The sequence below is a fragment of the Glarea lozoyensis genome (genome assembly GCF_000409485.1).
Source record: "Glarea lozoyensis ATCC 20868 chromosome Unknown GLAREA15, whole genome shotgun sequence".
NCBI lineage: Eukaryota > Fungi > Ascomycota > Leotiomycetes > Helotiales > Helotiaceae > Glarea > Glarea lozoyensis.
The window spans coordinates 1,126,283-1,150,389 of NW_007360989.1; the positions used below are offsets into that span (position 1 = coordinate 1,126,283).

The 24,107-nt window shown below is 46.6% G+C and overlaps 11 protein-coding genes across 11 annotated transcripts; 7 read left to right on the top strand and 4 right to left on the bottom strand.

The window, feature by feature from the left end:
- Nucleotides 1–104: 104 nt before the first annotated feature.
- On the top strand, nt 105–2,584 carry GLAREA_06184 (Glucocorticoid receptor-like (DNA-binding); the record flags this gene model as incomplete). The annotated part of the gene is made up of 2 exons (XM_008081598.1): nt 105–1,260; nt 1,308–2,584. 2 exons carry the CDS (start codon nt 105–107, stop codon nt 2,582–2,584), a joined length of 2,433 nt encoding a protein of 810 aa, XP_008079789.1.
- Nucleotides 2,585–3,182: 598 nt separating this feature from the next.
- On the bottom strand, nt 3,183–3,610 carry GLAREA_06185 (Nucleic acid-binding protein; the record flags this gene model as incomplete). Its single annotated transcript, XM_008081599.1, has 2 exons — nt 3,183–3,250; nt 3,355–3,610. The coding sequence occupies 2 exons, from the start codon at nt 3,608–3,610 to the stop codon at nt 3,183–3,185; spliced, it is 324 nt and encodes a 107-aa protein (XP_008079790.1).
- Nucleotides 3,611–4,500: 890 nt separating this feature from the next.
- On the bottom strand, nt 4,501–5,495 carry GLAREA_06186 (Ribosomal protein L4; the record flags this gene model as incomplete). The annotated part of the gene is made up of 3 exons (XM_008081600.1): nt 4,501–5,204; nt 5,252–5,369; nt 5,415–5,495. 3 exons carry the CDS (start codon nt 5,493–5,495, stop codon nt 4,501–4,503), a joined length of 903 nt encoding a protein of 300 aa, XP_008079791.1.
- A 152-nt stretch (nt 5,496–5,647) lies between these two features.
- On the top strand, nt 5,648–6,993 carry GLAREA_06187 (PEBP-like protein; the record flags this gene model as incomplete). Its single annotated transcript, XM_008081601.1, has 2 exons — nt 5,648–6,176; nt 6,230–6,993. 2 exons carry the CDS (start codon nt 5,648–5,650, stop codon nt 6,991–6,993), a joined length of 1,293 nt encoding a protein of 430 aa, XP_008079792.1.
- A 1,782-nt stretch (nt 6,994–8,775) lies between these two features.
- Nucleotides 8,776–10,044, bottom strand: GLAREA_06188 (PH; the record flags this gene model as incomplete). Its single annotated transcript, XM_008081602.1, has 2 exons — nt 8,776–9,750; nt 9,802–10,044. The coding sequence occupies 2 exons, from the start codon at nt 10,042–10,044 to the stop codon at nt 8,776–8,778; spliced, it is 1,218 nt and encodes a 405-aa protein (XP_008079793.1).
- A 1,062-nt stretch (nt 10,045–11,106) lies between these two features.
- Nucleotides 11,107–14,660, top strand: GLAREA_06189 (P-loop containing nucleoside triphosphate hydrolase; the record flags this gene model as incomplete). The annotated part of the gene is made up of 6 exons (XM_008081603.1): nt 11,107–11,169; nt 11,237–11,257; nt 11,313–12,262; nt 12,336–13,850; nt 13,899–14,224; nt 14,278–14,660. 6 exons carry the CDS (start codon nt 11,107–11,109, stop codon nt 14,658–14,660), a joined length of 3,258 nt encoding a protein of 1,085 aa, XP_008079794.1.
- An 830-nt stretch (nt 14,661–15,490) lies between these two features.
- GLAREA_06190 (uncharacterized protein) lies at nt 15,491–18,637 on the top strand (the record flags this gene model as incomplete). Its single annotated transcript, XM_008081604.1, has 1 exon — nt 15,491–18,637. One exon carries the CDS (start codon nt 15,491–15,493, stop codon nt 18,635–18,637), a length of 3,147 nt encoding a protein of 1,048 aa, XP_008079795.1.
- Nucleotides 18,638–19,635: 998 nt separating this feature from the next.
- On the top strand, nt 19,636–20,319 carry GLAREA_06191 (uncharacterized protein; the record flags this gene model as incomplete). Its single annotated transcript, XM_008081605.1, has 2 exons — nt 19,636–19,788; nt 19,885–20,319. 2 exons carry the CDS (start codon nt 19,636–19,638, stop codon nt 20,317–20,319), a joined length of 588 nt encoding a protein of 195 aa, XP_008079796.1.
- A 540-nt stretch (nt 20,320–20,859) lies between these two features.
- Nucleotides 20,860–21,281, top strand: GLAREA_06192 (uncharacterized protein; the record flags this gene model as incomplete). The annotated part of the gene is made up of 2 exons (XM_008081606.1): nt 20,860–21,024; nt 21,138–21,281. The coding sequence occupies 2 exons, from the start codon at nt 20,860–20,862 to the stop codon at nt 21,279–21,281; spliced, it is 309 nt and encodes a 102-aa protein (XP_008079797.1).
- An 804-nt stretch (nt 21,282–22,085) lies between these two features.
- Nucleotides 22,086–22,502, top strand: GLAREA_06193 (uncharacterized protein; the record flags this gene model as incomplete). Its single annotated transcript, XM_008081607.1, has 2 exons — nt 22,086–22,259; nt 22,353–22,502. 2 exons carry the CDS (start codon nt 22,086–22,088, stop codon nt 22,500–22,502), a joined length of 324 nt encoding a protein of 107 aa, XP_008079798.1.
- A 561-nt stretch (nt 22,503–23,063) lies between these two features.
- On the bottom strand, nt 23,064–23,940 carry GLAREA_06194 (uncharacterized protein; the record flags this gene model as incomplete). The annotated part of the gene is made up of 4 exons (XM_008081608.1): nt 23,064–23,091; nt 23,140–23,312; nt 23,387–23,796; nt 23,847–23,940. 4 exons carry the CDS (start codon nt 23,938–23,940, stop codon nt 23,064–23,066), a joined length of 705 nt encoding a protein of 234 aa, XP_008079799.1.
- Between the last annotated feature and the right edge of the window lie 167 nt (nt 23,941–24,107).

Sequence of the window (24,107 nt, forward strand, 5' to 3'; positions counted from 1 at the left end):
GGAATACGCCTGCAGGTATTGGATCTTCTCCTCCTGTCATGAGAACACGGCCGCCATCCGCGCTTCGTTCCAGCCCGCCGTGCTCCAGCCCAGTGTTGCCACCGATGCCTCGAACCGACTCTGGTTTTATGAGTGGCTCTCTGGAAGACCTGTTTGGTGAAGATGCTGAGTTGGACTTAGATTTCTGTGAAGCTCGCTCTGAGCCCTCACCAGAGCTGCCCCGTCACCGACATCAGCAAGAACAGCCTGATTTCGACTCTATATTTGCTATCGAGCTCGTGAATCCAGGCCCAATGGAGTTTCTTCCCTCCACAGTGCCAAATCACAAGATGACCAAGACCCAAGCCGAAAATTCCGTTAGTTTAATAGCCAATCGAGCCCAGAGTCAGCAGGGCAGTCGCACAGGTAGTGTTGTATCCGATGACGGACAGCAAACACTCCCCCCACTTAGACGAGACACAGTTCTGCCGCCTAGCCAATTATCTTTTCCCATCGAAGCACAAAAACAGCAGCCGCAAATGCAATCTCGACCTCCAAGGGAGAGCTCGGAATTCCAGTCACAAGCACCTACACCACCAGCTGACGTTTCGCGCTCGACTTCACAAACCAAAGATCCTCAAGCCGTCTCAACTCAAGCGGCTTCGACTGCATCCGCCCCTCGGTCCCGGCCTTCTTCTAGGATGATGGTCCGTACAGCTTCGCTAGGTTCTCTTACTCTCCCCGCGATCCCCGCAAGTGAACCCATACTCCCACCCTCTGGTTTACATCGATCACAAACATGGTCAGAAGCGGACAAATCCGGGACGGAAGCGCCGAAAGATCTGACTACAGACGAGACCAAGGACAATGAGACTGTGAAGGAACCTACTATGAAAGAGCCTCTACCATTATCACATTACATGCAGCAGCTTACAGCGGATCTCGATCCAAATGAAGAAATTAATAGCGCGGAGCATACACGACTTACAAGGAAGGCCTCTATGAGGCAGAAGTTGGATTTTGCTATAGCAAATGGGGAAACGCCGCCCTTCTGTGCCAATTGTGGTGCAATCGAGACACCCACTTGGCGTAAGTTTTGGTCGCAAGATCACGACGGGCCCCCCGGATATTATGAATACTCGGATGCTCCAGGAAGAGTAACAGGTGTCAACGTCACGAGCCGGGACGAGGCTGGCAAGCCTACATCATTTCAAACCATCAAAAAAGCCTTGCTTTCAACGGAGAATAGGGCAGATTTCGAGCCCTATTTGCTTTGCAATTGTGAGTATAATACATTTTCGCCATATGGAAATAGGCTAACGAAGCAGCTTGTGGTCTCTGGATGCAGAAGTACAAAAGTCAAAGACCTCCTGACAAATGGGGTGAATCTGTCAGCCGCAAGGTGAGGTCTCGGCCACGCAGTGCTTATCAAAGTGGATTCTTGACCTCAGATGCGTATTGTCCACCTTCTGATACATATCCCTCCCATTCAGACGCTTATTTCCCCGTGCATCACAGCCAAGCAGACGGTGTGGGTGAGCCTCGACGTACCTTGCCAGCTGAAACAAACAATCAGGTTCAGAGGCAAGCATCAGAGTTATCGCAGCCACGCGAATTGCAACGGCGTAATTCTGGTATTCCAGCGTCGCAAACTCAAAACCCAAGTACTATCGCACCTGTCGTGTCTGAGAGGCAACGATCTACGAGTTCTCAACCCCCAAAACGTATAAAGGCAATGACATCCGATGCAGCATCTGCCGCATTAGTCAGAGCCATCCAATCGAGCCCGGCCAGGTGGCAGGGTACGAGAGAATCGCCTGTGGAAGTTGAAGATGAAAATATGGGAACAACCAGGAGACTACTGTTTCCATCTCCACGGAAGGCTGGATCACCAAAGGTCTTGGGAGAGACATTGACCAATATCGTCCAAATCTCAACAGATTTTCAGGTACCGGAGAAGGTCATTATGGACGCCATCGACAAGGAAAATCAACCACCAGCGATTGAGTCAGGTGACGAAGACTTGGAGCTCCTCCGGCTATTTGGGGAGGATATGGCACGCCCATCCACACCACCACAAAAGTCACCTCACACAAATGCTTTCAAAACACCAACAAGGCCAACACCAAATCATAGGCCAATCACACGGAGCGTGTCGAAATCAATTCGCTCTGCAAAATCATCTGGACGACGTCTTAACTTTGGACAAAACACACCCACGCCACGTCGATCCCCTAGAAACCGCGATGTCGTCTTCGAGTCACCGTTCACTACTACACTGAAAGAGCTCATGTCCGAAGCAAACAGTCAAACGCCCGCAAGGAATATTGAGCTTGATTTCAACAACATGCCGGATTTGCCTATATCTAATAGCGCAGTTTTCAATATGGATCATTTCTTTTCAACCAATGGGCCGTTGCCTTCTTCGCCACCAAGGATGTTCAGCCTTTACGAAGACACTACCGCAATGGATAATATCAATTGGCAGGAGTTTGACAATTACGTTCAAGAGAAGACCGTTGAGGTCGAAATCAAGGTTGAGCCGCGAGAGTCACCACAAAAGAGGGGAATAAGTGAGAGTCAGGAGCCTGCTGCAAAATCATAGCGCTGAGATTTTATTTCTTTTTTGCATAGCGCGGTGTTAAGGGTTAGGATAGGAACATGGCAGGCTCCCTCATGATTAACATGTATGGGTATATATGCGGAAGCATCCAGGATAGGTATCGTATCCACAGCGATTGGGTACGTATCGTAATGAAATAACAAGAATAAAATGTTTGACGAATCAAAATAAAAACAACATCAGTGATCATTGCTTTTTGTTTCAGTGGCTTCATAGACATACTGTTTCGTGAACTTACATATACACTGTAAGAACGCAATACTCTCGCCTTTCAAGGAAAACAATGACAAGGTGAAAGTAAGATTTTTTGATATGCGGGTAGCACAAGTAAGGCATATTTGGACTTTTGGTAACATTAGGTTCGGTCAGAGCTTATAGATCAAGAGCGAATCTATTGCCATGATTCAGATGAGCAATATCTCACTCGTGACCTTCAAATCCCAGGCCCCCGACAGAAGTTAGCCACCTCTTTTGGTAGATACTCTTTAATGCCATCCCATCCTAGCTTGCTTTCCATAATTTCATGCTTCGTATCATCATTCATTCAGACGCTTCTCCCAATTGCTTAACCAGTCGTCGTTCAATCCGCGTAGAAAATCTCCTTGTACCGATGTGTCGCGTCTACAACAGCGTTTACCGCATCGAAATCTGTATCTTCATTAGCCTTCTCCCCTTACCCCTCCCCTTCATCCCCGCTCTCTCCCTTCCCCCCTTCTTCCTCATTCCCTTTCCACAAAAGAAACAAAACTCACCAACACTCCCCTCCCTCCCCAAATCCGTCGCCCGCAACACGCGCACACTCAAATCCGGATTCACCTTCCCCACAATCTCCACCGCGTTCCCGACCGTTAGATGCGAGTCCCGATTCAGATGCGCAGTCATGTTCCCGGCGCAGTCGATGGTCGCTTGGTCGCCTCGGAGTTGTACTACTTTGCCGACAAGTCGGACGGTGCGGGATGTGAAGGAGTCGAGGTGGGGGGAGAGGATGCGGGGGGTTGTTTCTGACATTCTTGAGGGGAAATGGGTGTGGCGGATGGGGGACGTGTGGTTTGATGGGTTGTGGAGGGTGGTGGGAATTGATTGGAGTTGAAATCGAGGGAGGGTATGGGTTTCGTGGTGGTGTTGCACGAAATATGGTATTCAGAAGACGCGGTGATGTTGAAAGCTTGTCGCGTATCGCGCTCTCACGTGCCCAGCCGGAATCGTGCCTTAGTTCCAATTCTCACCACGACACCTCCATACGTTTGCCTCCCGTATTTGTTCTTCTTCTCATAATGGGAAAATCAAACCCCTAGGTCCATTATCCCCTGTTCTTCATATAAAGTCCCATAAGTAGTTTCGTAGTTAGCTGAACTCGTCTATTTGTAACAAGTATTATTATATGTTGCTGTAAGCATAATTTCATCATCCAATCAGGAGGCCAGATGGCGGAGTGGTTATCGCGTTAGCCTAGAAAGCTAATTCCTTCGGGAGCACAGGTTCGAGTCCTGTTCTGGTCGGTTGAGAAAAACTTTTGACCTTTTTTTGCGCGTGGGTTTCTTTTGATCTCATGTTACGGCCAAATGTTGAGTGGCGTATGCTTTTTTCGTTTCCTGCCAGAAGAGGATGATGGAAATTTTTGGCTTAAGAGGTTGTCTTCTAGTAAATTTTAGATGCTACATGCCTAACCATAATTTGACTGACAAATTATCCTCCTTGGGCGAGGGGTAGCTGACCTTTTGAATTGTCAATACACTACGAGGCAGAGTCTCCCCAATTTCGTCGACCAAAACATCCAATGAATAAATATTGGGCCAACACATCAGTTTCACAACTTCAGAGCATAAGTGAAACTGTCATTTTAAGCACACATAATACTTCTTACATTTTATACAGGACCCAAATATCGTACCGATATTCTACACCATAGCTCTAACCTTAGGAATCAAATCACTCTGATGTTCCCTCAACAGTTGCTCCAACGCGCTCTGCTCGATAATGAGCCTTTTCGTCGACAACAAATCCTTTACATCAACCTCAGCGCCAATCTTCATAATCCCCTCACTGCCCAGAGTTTCCATAGCTTTGAAAAGCTCTTCGATATATTCATTCGTGATGACCATAGACCTTCCATGCTTGCTTCCCCATTTATTCGCCTTGAAAATATCCTTCATGTACAACATGTGTCCGTGATCTGGATTGAGCCTTTCTGGGTAATCAACTTTCATTCCGTCCTCGCAAATCAGCAGTTCGCCCTTCTTATACCGATAACTCAGGGCTGTTCTCCATGCCAAATCATACATCTTCCTTGGGAGATCTGTAGCGAAATCTCTATGGCGAGGACCGAATGACTTTCCACCTCCTCTAAGCATAGGCGATTGAGCCGTGCCAAGACGTGCTTTACCAGTACCCTTTTGCGGTCGTATCTTTCTATGAGATCCGCGGACCTCGAAACGGGTTTTGGCATGTGCGGTTCCCTGTCGGGCGGCGTCGCCTTCGAAGATCACAGCGCGGTGGAGAAGATCCTTGCGAATGGGAAGATAAAGATATTTGCTTGAGTACTCGTGCAATCGGACGGGTTCCATGGTTGGGAAGTTGTGGATTGTGGTAAGGACTTTGGGAGCTGTAATGCGTTAGTCCATGCTAGAATCTGGCGCAAAGGCTACTGACGAGTAAACTCATTCTCTGTGACCACGCTGGTGAGAGCATGAAAGTTGTAAGGGGAGGCATTCGATGGCATTTGGACTTCTGTCGCCATCGACCGTGATAATACAGGAGCCAGACATTGCTAAGAGAGTCAGCGCGATGCAAACCATTGGACCATGATACATACAGTTAGGGGATCTCTTGATCCCGCATATGCTCTAATAGAGCCTAGACCCCTCGAGAAGCCTTGTAACCCTTTCGCCGCCATGGTGCTTGTGTTTTCGCGGACAAGTCGATGTCGTGGTTGCGAAACTTGAGGTCGAGGGCCAAAGAAAAGTGGTCGGCAAGTCCCGCCAAAATTTCCGCGCATCGAACCTCGATTATTTTCGAGAACATCAAACGTACAACATCACAACAACCATGTCGACATGTCAAAAGGCCGCAAGGCCACTGACGCGATGTATACGCGAATCACAATCGGCATCTCTATCTGCGCGCACGATTCGAAACTTTACGAGCTCGACGAGGCAAAATGAGGAAGCTGCAGCAGCTGTTGAAACGAAGCCACCGCGAGTCTGGGATCCAACGACCGTCACATCTAGGAAAGGAGAGAAGGCTCTCATGAAAGATGGAGTAATGCCAATTGGATCTCGTCGTCGTCGAGCTGCAATCTCGACTTCTGATAATCTTCCATTCGAGCAATTGCCATACCAGTGCTTCCAGGAAGCTCTAAGGGTGCTGCGAGCCGACAGAAAGGAGAAGCTTGAATTGATCAAGACAGAAAGACTACGAATATCGAACTTGGAAGCTCAGGATGTTACGAATATCAAGGGTGGACAGAAGCATAAGGATACGAGGTTAGAGAGTATGAGGAGGCATTTGGAATACTTGAAGATTCAAGCCGATATAAACGATCCACTGATCAAGAAGCGTTTTGAAGATGGAGAGGGTATGTCGAGACAATCACCCTTCTTAAAAACTATATGCTAATATGTATTCTAGGCGATATGAACAAGCCAATCTACCGCTACTTAGCAGACAAGCAATGGCGCAAATATCAACACAAACTCATCACCCAGCGGATTCATCAACTATCCATCGTACCCGATCTCTTGCCTCATTTCGAACCTACAGCAGATGTGCGCCTTGCCTTCCGCACTCGCCAAGTTTCCCCCGGCGAATTTGTCGACTCTCGCATCAGCGAATACCCTCTTCGCCTGAAAGTTCAAGTCTTCGACAAGGGCACCCGCCTCGTCTCAATCGTCGTAATAGACTCGGACGTCCCCCAACTCGAGACCGACAAGTTCGAATCGCGCTGCCACTTCCTCGCCACAAACGTCCCTCTCTCTCCAACTATAAATTCCATCCCTCTCTCTCAACTCTCAGACTCCAACGTCGTCATTCCTTGGCTCGCGCCTTTTGCCCAGAAAGGTTCGCCATACCACCGCTACTCCGTATTCGTCCTCGAGCAAGGCTCTGAGCTCAATGCGGAGGCCCTGAAAGCTATTCCGCGCGATGGCTTCAAGCTACGTAGTTTCAAGGACAAATATAAGGTTACTCCTATCGGTATGAGTTTGTTCAGAAGTGAGTGGGACGAGGGAACTGCTGGTGTGATGCAGAGATCGGGCGTGGATGGCGCGGATATTGAGTTTAAGAGAAAGAAGGTTGTTGCGTTGAAGCCAAAGCAGAAGCCTAGAGGATGGGAGGCTAAACATGCCAGTACGAAGTATAGGGCTCTTTGGAGGAGGAAAGACAAGAGCGCGTAGAACTTGGGGAAGTTGTAAGAGTGAAAGGGTTTTGAGAATTGGTTGTGTAAGTTAGAGCTTGTGTAGTTGAGCGGTCGTTGTTGAGGGACCAGGTAGTAGAGGGGTTACGTATAACACCATGTAGAGTATGTACAATGTATTAAAACCGTCCCCTATTGCTTTGTCACACTGCCCTCCTTCTCATCACAATCTGAGGCACATTTTTAGATAGTGAGCTAGAGTGCGCATCTCTAGACGGTAGATGTATGACTTGATGGTTTATAATTTTCTAGATTTAACAGTGATGAGGAGAAGAGGTGGTTGACTATGTAGACGATAGACAATAGACATATCATTACAACTCTTCCCTCCCAGTCTTCACTTCTCACAACTCTCGCCTCCTATCTCTCCATCATAATGCGAATCCAATAAACTCACCCTATTCTATCTCATCTCATCTCATACCACCACGCTTCGCAGAGCCAAACCCCCTTGCCGAAGAACTCGCCTTCACCTTCACTTCTCACCTCAACCACATCCAGCACAACCAGTGAATCTATCTAACTCCATCTGGCAACATTCCACTCCATGATTCACACCCTCACGTGTCCAGCCATGTCTATAAATTAAAACTTTTTCTCGCGATGTGCAACAAAACTTCTTTCCCACAAACCCTTTTGCAAGTGTGATTTGGGAATAACCTAATCTGGAAGGATAAAAGCTTCACGTGCACGCAGCCATGGGTATAAATATGAACTTTCTCCTCGCGATATACAACAAAACTTCTCTTTTATTCAACGCACACGACGTTTTTGGGAAGATGAACTGGAAATTCGAGGTTGAGATCTTGAGTAATGGGATATGAGCAAATCTAGAGATTATTGAAGATAGATATCTTATGTAGTTATCTATATGTATACATAACCTCGAGCCTCTCGACTTGTGATAAACCCTTTCTTCCCACCTCTCAAACAATGAATTCCGAAATATAACTTGAAACCTACTCCTCAACTCCCCTACACTTCAGTTACTCCATTCAAGATAACCCCTAAAGTAACCCTCCTTATACAACAACCTCTACAATCCCCCGACGTATTCTAAACCCATCCCTAGCAAAAACCACACAAAACTTTTTTTAATAACGCTCAAGGGTGAACTCCCCCCTCTCACATGACTCTCCTCACGTGTCCAATACCAACTATAAATACAAACTTTTTCCCTCGCGACATGCAACAAAACTTTCTTCGCACAACAATTTTGGGGGAATATTGGTATAGCACTTTTCCTGAAAAGAGTTGTGAGTCTATGGCTAGGATGTGTCCACTAATTGAATTATGCTACATAGATTATCAGTACCACTCAATATATGAATGATCATAATAGCATTTTTATTCCACGCGCGCATCGTCGTCGGCACACCATACTTTGTCTTTCCCAGCCCTGGAGACATGAATGAAATGTCGCACCTGTCACGCAAAGTCCTCCATTGCTTGTCGCGGCATAAGACATCAATATCTCGATGTCGCCACGATATCCAGGAGATATTGCAAAAGAAGAGCTTTAAGATGAATAAAAGATTCATAGGAAGTGTCTTCCTTGATTGATCATAACGGCCATTATATTTACATCATAACCTCATAAACACATGATAATAATCCAACAACACCCTGCTCAACCAGTCATGCCTAAACCACATTCCTGTGCCCCTAGAATCCTTATTCACAAAGTATTACTACTCCACCCATTATTTCATACACTCATTCATGTCAACTACACATAGAATCCCTTTCTTCATTCTCGCCATCACATCACCCTCCCACCAACAGCCTCCTCCTTCCTCCTCGCCAACAAACTCTTCAACGCGCCCAGACTCTTGTCAAGCTGATCCTCACCTCTCGCACAAAACTTGAAACTTTTCTCCTCGGTAATAACCTGCAAGCAATGTCGTTTCGTCTTGCTCAACGGATCAATCTCCACCGCATTGATAACCGAGCTTAACGGAATGAGTAACACAGGTGAGTACTCTGATTCGTTTTTATAAAGTGCGAAATTGTTGCGGCGGAGAACAGCCCAGAGATTTTTCCATTGGCGGACCCCGCCTTTGGATTTCAGATAGAGGAGATGGCCTTGCCAGATTACGCGTTCGGGATCGAGGTCGGGATTGAAGCCGCTTATTTGGCTAGAATTGCGGACGGCGAAGTCCGGTCGGGGAGGTGGTTTGACGGCGAGAGGCTCGGTGGGTTGGAAGGGTCGGGAGACTTCTGTGTCTGAGAGGTCAGAGTGGGATGCTATATCTGTGCCTGAGTAGTCGATCGTATGTGACATTCTGCGGCCGGGCGCGAAGACAGGACCGTTCTTTTTGGATAGTCTTATTGGAGGGTCCATTGGTTCTGGAGAACTTGAGCCTACACGTTCCTCGTGTAATCGCCTCTGCTCGGTGTGTTTGTGGAATGCTCGTTCAAAACCGGCGTATGAGCCCGAAATTACTCCTGTAGGGCTGGCTAACATCATTTCTTCCTCCTCTTCTTCTATTCGTGCCTCTCGTCGAATCAGCCCAACCCATTCTTCGGTATCTTTCTTCGACGCGGCTTCAAGGTGGTAATTTCGAGACGGCGAGAACAAGCCAAACACGTTGACTCGTTTGTGTTTAGGATCTTTGAGTTTGGCGACTGCTGTGAGGTCGGAGAGCTGTATCTTGTGCTTTAATTTATCTTCGTTCGCGTCTCGGTAGATGGAGAGAGAGTTTGGTCGTAGGACGAGAAATATTGGTTTCCAATTCTAAGTTGCCGTTAGAATAATCCATTACATTTCGGAAGTATCCAGTCTTACCTTCGTCTTGCGCGTTCGTTTCTGTACGGTCCCAGACTTTAACACCCGATCAAATTCAAAGCTGCCATTCTGATTTACCGGGGAGAATGAGTCCAGTGCAAGATGGGAATTTCGAATCCGACTAGAGGACGAAGGCGGTGGTAAAGCAACTCCAGAAGGTGGAGGTATCTGTAGGGCTGGGGTTCGTGGCGGTATCTGACGAGGCTCACTAGGTGACATCGATACAGGCTGCACATCCGCCATCATGATGCTAGATGTTTGTTCCAATTCTGTTGATAACTGAGTATGAAGGATAGTCCTGCGATATCGAGAAAGACTAATATGGTCCGAAGTCGTGGGCAAATTTGGCGCAGTTGCGACTTCCAGAATTTGGGCGGGTTCTCCTCACTACCAAGCTCCTAACGTTCAGCCACCAGCTTTAATTCGTGTGGGGGTTTTCCCGTGGCGCCTGACAACTTCTTTAGGGAAAGCCAAGTGCCCAAGAGCTGCCAGATGTCGGTCAAAGAATGGCGGATAGTGGAAGATAAATTGTTGAGAGGGGTTCTGTCGACATTATTATGTGATTAATGATGGTGGTGGTGGTAGCACAAGGGCTCTGGAAATCTGCCTGGATATATTCTTTTCGGCAGTGAGGAATGCGCGCTCTGGATTTGTATGGCCTGCGGACCCTTGGGATCGCCGTGTTCGAAGCTTAAAATGAGATACGAAAGGACGGTTGAGATGGACCAAAGAATGAGGGTGAAACTGGTATAGGCCGGGATGGGGATGGGGAAAGGAAGTCAACAAATGCGCCCAGCCAATCCTTCTACCGAGCCAGAGAAATGCTGTATCCGCTCTGGTTAGAGGAAAGATTCAGATTTATTTTAGGATCAGTGAGAAGTGCTGGATCCGGTATACAACTGAATGACAGTCAGCAGGTAGCCGTCAGGATTCACAGTATTATGGTCAGGTGGAGGCGATTGGATTCTGTCAGTTGTTACAGCAGAACAGGACGCCTGGACGAGACCATCCGCCATCCACGGGTGCTGACATGAAGGTTTCGAAAGGGAAGAGTGGCTGAGGTTCTGGAACAATGTTATACCGGCTCCGCTCGACCCACCCTCGCTCATGATGAGTGCAGATTGACAGACGCGACTAATCCTGGTAGTGCCACAGTTGTGACGCATTTTGGACAACGGCTCCTAAAAAATATCCGTAGAATTTATAGCGAGCTGCATTTCAACCACACCCTGGAAAACCATTATTCCTGCTTAAAGAGCTACTTTTTCTTCAAGTTCTCGAGTACTATGAAGTATCACATTCAAAATGCCTCTCGTAAACCCAGAGAAACTCGTTGCTTTGCAGCGAAACCCAGACGGAATCAGAAATGTAAGTGGTGCATGGAGGGGTAGTTTGGATCCTCATTTACACATTTACTAACAACAACTCTTAACAGATTTGCATCTTAGCCCACGTTGTAAGTTGCCTCACTGGAAGGTTTGGAGAAAGTTGTAATGCTAACAGTATCTTAGGATCATGGAAAAACTTCTCTTACCGACGCTCTCATCGCCACAAATGGCATCATCTCCCCCAAACTCGCGGGCAAGATCCGATATCTCGATTCGCGACCCGACGAACAGATTCGAGGCATTACCATGGAATCCTCTGCCATATCTTTGTACTTCTCGATGCTACGAAGAAATGCACCAGATGCGACCCCTGAGCATAAGGAATACTTGATCAATCTAATTGACTCGCCCGGGCACATCGATTTCAGTAGCGAAGTTTCAACCGCTTCACGTCTATGTGATGGCGCAGTAGTCTTAGTGGACGCAGTTGAAGGCGTCTGTAGTCAGACCGTCACAGTACTTCGGCAGACATGGGTGGAGCATATGAAGCCTTTGCTCGTCATTAACAAAATGGATAGGCTAATCACAGAATTGAAGATGACCCCTGGGGAGGCTTACACGCATCTCAGCAAATTGCTAGAACAAGTCAACGCCGTCCTCGGGAGTTTCTTCCAAGGTGAACGAATGGAAGAGGATTTGAATTGGCGGGAACGCATGGACGAGAGGATTGCAGCAGCAAAGGAGCAGGAGAACGCATCCAAGGACTTGAGCGGCGCAAATGGAACATCTGTGGATACCGATAGCATGTCTGCCAATGCTGGCTGGGAAGAGAAAGACGATGAGGATATTTACTTTGCTCCAGAGAAGAATAACGTTATTTTCAGCAGCGCTATAGACGGTTGGGCATTTACGGTACGGCAGTTCGCCAGTTTATACGAGAAAAAGCTTGGAATAAAGAGGACGGCCATGGAAAAGGTACTCTGGGGAGATTTCTACTTGGATCCAAAAACGAAGAAAGTTCTGGCACAGAAGCATTTGAAAGGCCGAGCCCTGAAGCCAATGTTCGTTCAGCTAGTGCTAGAACAGATATGGGCTGTGTATTCGGCGACGACTGGGGGAGATAACTGTAAAGGGTAAGTCCTTGTCAATTTCTTTCGTATCTTTCGTTCATGTGACCCCCGTCCAACAGTGTCTGACCGATACCAGCGATGCTGCCTTGACGGAAAAGATTACTAAATCTTTGAACCTCACATTACCACCATATGTCCTGCGATCGAGAGATCCTCGAGCTATTCTTACTGCTTTATTCACTTCGTGGCTTCCTCTCTCTACAGCACTACTTGTCTCCTGTATCGAGTCTTTACCTTCTCCTCCTGTTGCACAGGAGAGTCGACTTCCTGCCATGATTGATGCCTCTCCGGGGTCTTCTCATGTGGACCCTAAATTGCGACAAGCAATGGTCAAATCAAAAAGCACTAAAGATGACCCTGTTGTCGCCTATGTAAGCAAAATGGTGTCGATACCGGAAAGCGAACTCCCTGAAAATAGGCGCCGAGTTGGAGGGTCGCTCAGTCCAGAAGAAGCTTTGGAAATGGGTAGACGAAAAAGAGCAGAGATTGCGCGAGCAAGAGCTTTGGCTGAGAGTAGTAGTGAGGACCCAGTTGGCAGCCTTGCTACTGCGATGGATGGAGCAAGCTTAGAGGATGCCGATGCCGAACAAGAAAAGCCCCCTGAAAAAGAGCATTTGATTGGATTCGCAAGAATCTATTCAGGAACTCTTTCAGTTGGCGACTCAGTTTATGTGATACCTCCAAAGTTTTCCCCTGCGAATCCCCATAACGATCCCGAGCCACAAAAGGTCACTGTCACTGGCTTGTATCTTCTCATGGGTCGTGGACTTGAGCCTCTGACCTCCGTCCCAGCCGGCGTTGTCTTTGGAATCGCTGGGCTCGAAGGCCATGTGCTCAAATCAGGAACCATCTGCACCCAGTTAGAAGGCAGTGTAAATCTAGCTGGTGTCAATATGGCCGCTCAGCCTATTGTACGTGTTGCTTTGGAACCGGCATGGCCAGGAGATCTGGACAAAATGATTGCTGGCCTCAAACTTTTGGTTGCAAGTGATCCTTGTGCCGAGTATGAGCAGTTCTCAAGTGGGGAACATGTTCTGCTGACAGCGGGGGAGCTTCACCTCGAGAGGTGTCTTACCGATCTCCGCGAGCGATTTGCCCGGTGCGAGATCCAGGCTGGTGAGCCAATTGTTCCATACCGAGAGACCATCGTTCGCGCAGATGAGATGAAACCTCCGGCCAACAAAGATCTTGGAAGAGGTACAGTCATCGCAGTCTCGACTTCAAAGCAAATCACAATTCGATTACGTGTCAGGCCTCTGCCCAAAGAAGTCTCAGATTTTCTGATCAAGAATGCGAGTGCAATCAAGCACTTGTACTCTGAGCGCCAGAGTGAAGAGAAGAGCAAGAAAGCGGGAGAGGCAGCTCCTGACGATTCTGATTCTGCAGATATTGATGAAGATGTTACAGTGGATGCAGCCCAATCCATGTCTCTTCCAGAATTCAAGAAGCAGCTTTCGGCTGTCTTTGAAGGCGTTAAGGGTCCGCGCGATATATGGGCGAATGCCGTGGAAAAGATAGCAGCCTTCGGCCCACGAAGAGTTGGACCTAACATATTGATCGATACCACAGAACAAAACGTTTGTGGCAAATTGTAAGTCATTATCTACTAGCGTGCCCAGATAGTGTTAACAGTACATAGTCTCAGAGAATCAGGCACGGAAGAAGAGCGACAAGAGATTGGTGATACTCTTCAGGCACGCGATTTTTCAGACAAGATAAGCTACGCGTTCCAGCTTGCTACTGCACAAGGACCCCTTTGTAATGAGCCTGTGCAGGATATAGCTGTCTTCCTTGAAGAAGTCACAGTCTCACACTCGGCGGACGATGAGTCCTCAGCTCGAGACAAGCTAGGCCGCCTGACTGGTGAAGTCATCAAGACAGTCCAGCAAGCAATCAAACAAGGCTTCCTAGATTGGAGTCCTCGTCTTCTCTTAGCTATGTATTCTTGCGAAATTCAAGCAAGTAGTAAGCACATATCGCCCCCACAAACGAGCACAATATACTAACCTCATTTCCAGCCGATGTACTTGGTCGCGTCTACGACGTCTTAACCAGACGTCGTGGTCGCATTCTTTCCGAAGCACTCAATGAAGGCACACCATTCTACACCATCATCTCTCTTCTTCCCGTTGCCGAATCGTTTGGCTTCAGCGATGAAATCCGTAAACGCACATCCGGTGCCGCTTCCCCGCAGCTTATTTTCCAAGGATACGAGATCTTGGATGAAGATCCATTCTGGGTTCCGTTTACAGAAGATGATCTGGAGGATCTAGGCGAGCTGGCGGATAAGGAAAATGTGGCGAAGAGGTATATGGATAAGGTTAGAAAGAGGAAGGGACTTATGGTGCAGGGGAGGAAGTTGGTTAAGGATGCGGAGAAGCAGAAGACGCTTAAGAGATAAAACTTGTGCCTTTTATACCGGAAAGATATGACGCGAACCCGTCCTGGAGCCCGGTAGGACACCATCTCAACTTTACGAAAACATGATTAAAAAGGGATTTAAATGTCCGTTCAAGCATCTCGGCTTTCTCTTTACGGTCGAATTTTGCATGGTTGCTACCGTACAAAACCAAGGATTTCGGCCGCGGCGAAAAAGTCGATATGTAGAACGGCAATCAAGTGATGGAACAGACGAGTAAATAATGGGTTGAACTACTGAGTCTTCTGATATTGTTTCTCCTTCAACAAAAGTTTGTAGATAGAATTGGTCAGTATTCCATAGATCACTCCTTTCCCTGATCATCTTTATCTCAATTTATTGTTATTAGAAGTTACTCATACCCCTTATACGTCATTTCTCTTGTCTATCATACCACTTTTCTGCCATCCGATTCTTACCTTCAATTCAATAAGCAGAACCATTCCTTGTACATATTTCCAATCCGGCTGAAGAAGTCACGTTTTGCAGATGTACAAGTCAGCTGCTTCCAGTCCTATTCTGTTATCTACCACCCACATATGCTGTACAGCCTTGTCCACCCAACCACAACTTTCGATCACCTACCATGCATTTCATCTTCACGCCACCCCATTGGCAATTGGAAGCCACCATGCACATGGGAGCCACAGCCTCGGCGGGGTTTCTTACTCGGCTCGTCCAAGAGATGACGGAGAGTCGATACAGTAGTACCGGAGCCTTGTTTGAATATTCGACGAGCAGATATCAACTATCACATCGTTACAATCGTAAAATTTTGAACCAAACACACTGATAACCATACTGCTATCACCATGAGCTTTGGGGTCTCGATTGGCGATGGCATACTTCTGGCACAGCTCGCATTCCGCACCATCCAGGCAGCGAAACAAGCCGGTGGAGAACACGACGAGTTGGCCCGAGAGGTTCAGAGCTTGTATACTGTGCTCGACCGGCTTCGAACGGAAATCTCCAATCCACGGTCTCCAATAAATCGTGCCAACGATGACAAGCGGGAGGAGTTGGAAAGTCATGCTAAAGGGTGTAAGGCGCTGTTGAAGACTATGGAGTCGGCATTGAAACGATACAACAGAATGGGGCCCGAGGAGCGGAGGGGAAGAAGATGGTGGCATAAGATTCGATTTGGCGGGAAAACTCCCGAATTCCACGAGATTCGGGTTAAACTTTCCACCTACACCTCTGCCATAACCATGAGTCTGAACATGTGCTCTCTAGAGTCAATAGGTCACATAGAAGCGATACTGCAGCGAGTCGAAGCCAGCTCTACTGAGAGTGGACGGGAAATAAGAGACATGAGACGGTCTTTACATTGGGTCACTGCGAAAATGTCGGCTGTCAGAGAAGAAGGTACTGGGTCAGTATGGACGTCATATACGAATGATGACAAGACGTTTTGGCGAACAATGCGGAGGGAGATGGTGAAGAACGGTTGCACCAGTTCTGTGTTACACACAAATAGGAGTCTGATTAAGGACTATCTTGAAGAGCTGGGTAACCGTGGTGTGTTCGATGATGAACAGGTTGATGACGGTCAAAGTTCGCTTCTTTCAGAGGGACAGACGGAGCAGGATGACAATTCATCAAGCGCCGACTATGATAGCGACATCAGGGGGATGAAAAGCTTGGATCATTCCGAGCCACATGGAAAACCGGGGGAGAGTGCTTCATTGGAGACCGAGATTCTCACAGAATCAACAACACCAAATCCGGCAGCCACTAATCTAAAGGCAAGCATTTCCAATCCTAGTTTAGAAGATGTCGATGAGACTCCTGATGAAATCAACTCTGACGACCCCGATATAAATACGATTCTGTCTCCACCTATTCACTCTCAAGTTGCAACATTTCCATCGGAAACGGTCAATACAGCAGTTAATGAACAGGGGCTTCCTAGCTGCGGAGTTTTGCTAGGAGCTCGATCGAAAACATCACGGCAAAAATACCACTTTCCTTACATGGAAGACTGTATTGACGAATCCTTCCATACCTGCCTCATCTCGAGCACCGAAAGTGAGAGCTTTTGGCTTGATCCTATTATTGGGGTCGTCGAGGACGAGGCCAAGAGCGGGAAATATAGATCTGCAGACATCCAAAAAACAACTAGCTCTAGTCGCAAGGCACATTCAGCTGCATCAAAAAATTACAGAAAAGCTTCGATCAATCCAGCATCTATTCAGCAACTGGAAGATCATAGTCCTGCCGCAGACAAGGATCATTTGTATTGCTCGTGCTTCCATGACCAACTGAGAATGAGACGAAAAAATCCCGGTCTCTACAAAAGCAAAAAAGGGCCTGGTATTGAAGAAACGAGTACGAGCTCTTTGGCAGGTACGTGTCTGAGTGTCCAAGCGGAAAAAGGTAAGAGATCTTTGACCGAATTCGATTATTTGCATCCTAATGCTCTTACAGCGTCAAAAGATTTTATTACTGCTGAACAGTTGAAAATTCAACATAGGGCCGACCGGCGGCTGTCTGTGAACTCTGGGGATTCAGCTCAAAGTGACGGATCTGACAATACCGAAATTACAGTCAGAACTCAGTCGAGCTCTCCTATACATATACCCCAATACTCCGTGGATACGCATAGCGGTTATGGGTCGTCGAATATTCATAAAGACGAAACGTCATCGGAATCATCGAGTGAGTGGGGGACACGATCAAATGCATACTCTTTGTACAGTCTGTTCAACAATGCAACACGCCCAGGGTCTATCAAGGGAACTCCGGGCATCGCTCCAGATACTGCTCATAACATGACTAAACGTAACCAGGCTTACTGTTCTAGTGAAGGAATAAATTTAAAGATCTTTGAGCCATTCGACATGTCGGTACCCCTTGGATCGAGATATTCTCGTCTGGCTGGCCGCCAAAAGACACATTCCGATAGGTGCACTTCCGATATGTGCACGCTATATGCTCGATTTGAGTCATCCGATGCCGAGGCTTCTGGCATTCATGATTCAGAGGGCAGCGAGGAGATCAGCACAGACGATCACAATCGCAATGGTTTTAGCACGTCAGATTGTGATGAGTCTTCTGCGTGCGACGACCCTATGGCGAGTCACAGAGGAGATCCGGTTTATGAACGCTTCAGTCAGTCGACCGCTAATAATTTTACGCAATGGCGTCCAGAACAACTTCGCTGGATATTTTACCATCAATACCGAGACTTCAAGAAATACAAAAGGTTACGTGAAAGCTTCGAAGTGCTACCCACCGCAATACGCAATTCCTATATCTTAAATAGACCTATTCCTTCCAAAAAGCCAACCATTCGTGCTTACGAAACACGTAATCCCGCTGCCACATTAAAAGATCTCAAACATTGGCAAATCCCCGCAAGCTACTATCATTCCCTGTGGCACCCTAGAAGAGTTCCACTATACCTTGATGGGAATGTTATCGATGGGATCTCTTTTGCAATATGGATTGAAGGTTGGGCAGTTGCCCAATACCGCCATAATTCTCATCAGACGAAAACTGTTCAGAAGTTTGGCAAAATTGTCCGTAATCTTGGACAAGCTTTATCCGATATCAATAACGCATCTTATGCGGAAAAGAAGGATCTTCCTCGAAACCTTTATGACGAGGGATCTGAAATTCTTTGGAAACAACTAGAAGATGTATTGGGTTGTATCATGACGGATGCCCGAACATATAGTCCCTGGTCGTCCCGCAATAGCAAGCTAGAAGCAAAGTTTCTATTTCATTTGTGGTTGAATCTTGCAATTCAACCCGGAACATTACTTATTGACCCTGCCCACAGTTCAGAGCTTTTTGATTTCCAGCAAAATTCGCAAGATTGGTTAAGGCGAGTGGGCTTGCATCCAGCTTTCGACTCTCTTTGGGACACATTTACACCGAACATTCAGACTGAAGTAGACACGGGAGTCAAGAAGCCACTTTATGACCGACCCATCTACCATGAGGTTTCTTATTAGTGCGACTGCCAAACCATATCTAGGCTTTAGTCACACTGGTGTCTACGCTACGCGAAAACATCGAAGCCCATGTCATTCGCCTTAATTTAAGGGCAGAGTGGCAGACTAGTTACAGTTGATTTCACATCTTCATCTGCTCTCAAACTTCAATATACACATATCAATTTTTGAGATGTGACTGCTGCTTCCTTTGTCGGTATCTACTATATCTAACACAGAGACAGTTGCCACGATCGATACAAGATCATTCTCCTATAATCAATGATAGGTGCGTCCGAATTCCTCGAAATGCAGAGTTTGTTGAGGATGTTCGCATGCGTGCCGCTGCTGTATAACGATATTATGAACGATATTTTAGAACATGTATGCGGGGGAGTCTCTCTGGTTTAGATAGGAATTCGCCATCTTCTAGCGATAATGGTAGACTGCAGTTGCTGCGGTTAAGATTACAACATCTCAAAGCATACTTCTTGCTATATCAAACATGTTACAGGATATCCTCCTTTTGTAATTTCTTTTGGGCATACATTCAAACCTTAAATCGGCTGTGCTGGTCACTCAGCTAAGCGCTTACAATGATGCGAGTACTAGTATTTCCTAGATATGCCTGAAGTCAGAGCCAAAACATAATCTCTTATCCAAATCTCTCATTTCTCTATACGGCGGGTACTGCCGGGTTGATACAGCCCAGAATTCACTCGTGGTTGTTGAGATATAGTCATGGTTACACAAAACACTTAACCACCAGACCAAGTTAACCCACCAACAGGCCTTCCTTATGATAGACATACCATATTCATTCACACTGTCTTAAATGATGAGTCCCAAGTCTACAATAAGACACTGTTTTACCCCTCCTTCTCCGACTTCTCCTTCTACACAACAAAAACCTGAAAGAATAGTAATTTGACTATTCTTCAATTACAATACAAATCTTACAGAACAATAATTTGACTATTCTTCAATTACAAACACCTTCCATCATTCTACCAGCTATCATGCATCTCGCACTGCTCATCCTCGCCGCCACCTCCCTCCTCCCCATCATCATCTCCGCCGCTCCCTCTAACAACATCCTCACAGGCATCAAGTGTTGTATGGCGGGCTGCAACACCTGTAACTCTTGGCATTGCAAGAACTGCCATGCTTCCGTAAATTATTCCAATTATTATTCAAACACATCTTTTTCAATCAACAACACCCTCTCTCTCTCACTTGTGTATTACGGGCTGATTAATGTCTTACAGCCATATTCCACATGCTGTCCCACTATCTTAGCAAAGAAAAGAGATAGCGGTGGCAGCGAGATCTGGTATAATGAGCAGGGTGAGCGGATTACTATGGTTGATATGCCCGAACCACCGGAGATTGAGGCGAGAGAGGCGGAGGCTTTGAAGGCGGATAAAGGTGTGCTTTGGGCGAAGAAAGATGCTGATGCGGAAGCTTTGAAAGCTGACAAGGGAGTTCTTTGGGCCAAGGGCGCTGAGGCGGAAGCTTCGAAAGGAAATAATCCGGTGCTTTGGGCTAAGAATGCTGAGGCAGAATCTTTGAAGACAGACAAATCGGTACTTTGGGCTAAGGATGCTGAGCCGGAAGCTTTGATGGCGGATAAAGCTGTTCTTTGGGCAAAAGATTCTGAGGCGGAAGCTTCAAAGGCTGATAAGGCGGTACTCTGGGCATAAGAGAGAGAGGAGTTCCGACATGGACTTAGGGGATATGTATGTATTTGAATGTCATTGCTTGGGGTAAGCTTATGGGTCCGGAGTTTTGTGGGCTGAGTTGATTTTATGGACACTGTTGGGAAGTGTTGATCATTTACCTATTACCGGTGTTCAAGATAGTTTTGATATTGGGTTGATAAATGTAGAAGCTTCTCCACAATTTGGTTTCCATATTCGACTTTGAATTTTCTTTAATTTCATATGCACTTTGTGTTTGTAGTATATGGCTAATGTCTTTGGAACAAAGTTTCAAACGGGGTAATATTTACCGAATAAACTTAAAATTCACTATTGTCAATCAAGTCCAACTTTGTGTACGAATTCACAACAAACCCCTCAGTCCCACCTCCCCCCTCCTATTTCACATTCACCAATCTTTCTAGACCATCCCGTCCCCCTCCTATAAAGCATCAGAAAAGTTACTTCTCAGCCTTTCTTCCTCTCACACAACCAAAAGATCCATACACTCATTTCCAAAAGAATCCACTTCCAACCCTCAAAATGCACACCAAACTCATCCTCCTCCTCTCCACTCTCACTCTCTCTCTCTTCGTCACCGCCGTACCAGCCGAAGTTCCTGCCGCCGAAGTAACCACAGGCATCAAATGCTGCATCTCCGGCTGTACATCGTGCAATACTTGGAAGTGCCAGAATTGTTGGGCTTGGGTGAGTTTGCTTCTTCTCCTGTATCGACCGGGTATTTTGAACTAGTTTATGGAAGGTGGAAATGGGAATGGGAAAAGGGGAACGGAATATATGCTAATGAGTTGTTTTAACAGCCATACTCCGTCTGCTGCGCAACAATCCTCGCCAAGAAACGCGACGGTGACGGGAATGATGTTTTCTTGAACATGAAAGGGGAGGTTATCACGATGGTTGATATGCCTGAGCCTGAGTTTGGAGAGAATGTTGCTGAGGCTTAGATGCTGGGAAATAGGTGGTTTAAGACTAAGATGTTGGGTTTAAGGTTGATGAACTTTGATACAAAAGGCTGTAACTTGGGACTGGGTGTTTGCTTTTAAACTGCTTCTTGATATAAGCTGCTCCTTGGAGTGTAGGGTTAACTGTTGTTTTTGAAATAGCTATTGTCTTGCGCACGTATAGGTAGTAGTGAATACGAGATTTGTCGACCTGGAATGACTGTGTTTACTTGGCTGTGTGTTGTGTTTTGAACTTAATTACCACTCAGATGCTGGCTAATATATAACAAGATTCCATTGAGCATGTTATGCAACAGACTTGAAGTGAATATAAGTTTCGAAAAGCTAAATTGAAGCGTATAAAATAAGTTGATCTAAGTGTTACTAACTTGATATCGGATAAACACAAATAGACATACCAAAGATACATAAAGAGTAGTACAATAGAAGTTCATACTAGATAGCGTTCTGTTTTTCCTCAAGTAAAATGGGAAGACTTTTGATTTGAACTGACCAGGACGAAGTATTTGGCCATGTCTGACAGTTTAATTCACAGTTAATTATAAAAATCTTGAACACCCATGATCAGACCTATTGAACCATACAGAGTTCAAAAATAACAGCCAATATCCCCAAACCTATCCAATATCATTCACTTCAACCTCTTCTCCCCGGTGCCCATAAAACCCAAATCTTAACTCCCCATCCTTTCTTTCTTCCTTTTCCATACACAAACACAGAAAAAAGTCCTGTCCAAAAATCAATCGTTTTCAACTCCAGCTTTCAACTTTCCACTCATTTATCAAGATGCATACATTCAACATCATCCTCCTCGCCATCTCCTCCCCCTCCCTCTTCGTCGCCGCCGCTCCCCCAGCCGAGCTCGACTCTCGAATCCTCACCCAAGCCAAATGCTGTCTCCCCGGTTGTCGATCCTGCGCTCGTAACGGTTGTCGTAATCCGGATTGTTCTGCTTACTGGGTAAGTCTCTTACCACTCCCATTCCCATTCCGAAAGCGGCAAAGGGATCATGTTGTATAGTGATTTTATTTGGGCTAACGAGAAAATGAACAGCCGTGGAGCACCTGCTGCGGAACCATCATTGCCAAGAAGCGCGACGAAGATGGTGGTGATATCTGGTATAATGAGAACGGAGAGGTTATTACTTTCATCGATACACCTGCTTTTGGTGTTCCTCAAGAGGCAGAGGCAGCTCAAGAATAGATTGCTCTTCTTGGGATACTGGAAGGGTGAGCTTCTGTATTTGAGGTGTTGAGATACTGGTGCCCTTGGTACATGTCAATTTTCGTGGAGGGATCTTGTGCTAGAGAGTTGTCATTCGTTAAGGCGTCACTTACTGGATGGATGCCTCTTTCACATTTGTCAGTTGTTGGATCTGAGACAGCATTCAGTTGGCGTTGGAGGGCTTTTCTGGATGTTCTTGTTTAGTCAGTGCGGTTAGTGTAGGTACTAGCTAGACTTGCAGACTGAATACCAAACTACTTCAGCGTGATCAAATTTATAAGAAGTGTTGTGCAAGTCATTTCAGCGTGATCTATTCATACAGTATGACTATCTTGTCTTGCGAGTATTGTAACATGGAGTACTTAGAAGTGAATACAAAACCCTACATCAACTTTCTTAGCCCACAACCCTGGCCACCTCACTCCTCTTGGTAACTTAAAAATTACATATAAAACTACAAACCCAATAAAAAATTCCATGCCCCCCATCCCACTCCTTTCTCAATTCAAACCAAATCCAACCTTCAATTCCAATCAAAAGCTAGTTATAACTAACATGCACATGATCCCTAAACCCATTAGCTTCAATATCACCCACATCAAAGCAGTTTACTCACCAATGATTAGCAGTAATACTCCCCCGATCCTCCATCGGTTTCCAACTCTTCCACCCTTTAACACCATCATCCGAATTCCAAATCCTCTGACCCCAAATAACATATTTAACCTTCAACTCCGTCTTATGATGCATAACCCACTCGGCAATTTCCTGTCCCGAAGTCGTCGCTTTCTACGCTATCATCAGCCTCTCCCACCTAGACCAAGTAACAGAGGGAAGGAATATGAAAGAGAAATGGGACGTACTCCACCATCATCCGAACACATAATATCACTCGCCTTCCCACAACAATGATCACTCCCACTCCCACACTTACAATCCCTCGTACAATAAACCACATGCACCCTCCCCGGAAACGCCGCAACAATCCTCTTCGCCCCATTAACACTAACAGCCTTACACTCGCCCACGGGCGGGAAATCCGGCGCTTTATAGCCTCCCCAGCCAGACGTGTTCGCTTGACAGCACTTGAAGGATGCGGGGCCGGGACACTCGCCGGAGATGGAGGGACCGGTACAGTCCGAGGACCAGCGACAGTTGCCTTTTGGGCAGACGGGCTTGGTGCAGCATTTTATGTCCGCGGGGTCGGAGGGGCAGGCGCCGGGGATGGAGGTGCCGCCGGAGGAGGTGCATTCGGAGGATTTGACGCAGACGCCTGGAGGTGTTAGTTGGTGAGAGATGGGAAGTGGGTTGAGGGGAGGGTACCTGGGGCACCGCCGGAACCGACACAAGGCTCATTGACTGCTGCGTAGGCGATAGCGATGGTGAAGGCAGCGGAGAGGAGCGTTGAGAAGTGCATTTTGAATGAGTGTGAGTTGTTGGAAAGGAATGTGGGTGATGATACTTCCCAAAAACCAGGAAATATAGTCTTAATATACGCAACTCTCACGGCCTCGAAATTATACCGCCTTACTTTCCCAATTCCAGATCTCGAGAGCTGGGAAAAGCCTAACCTGCAACTCTCCT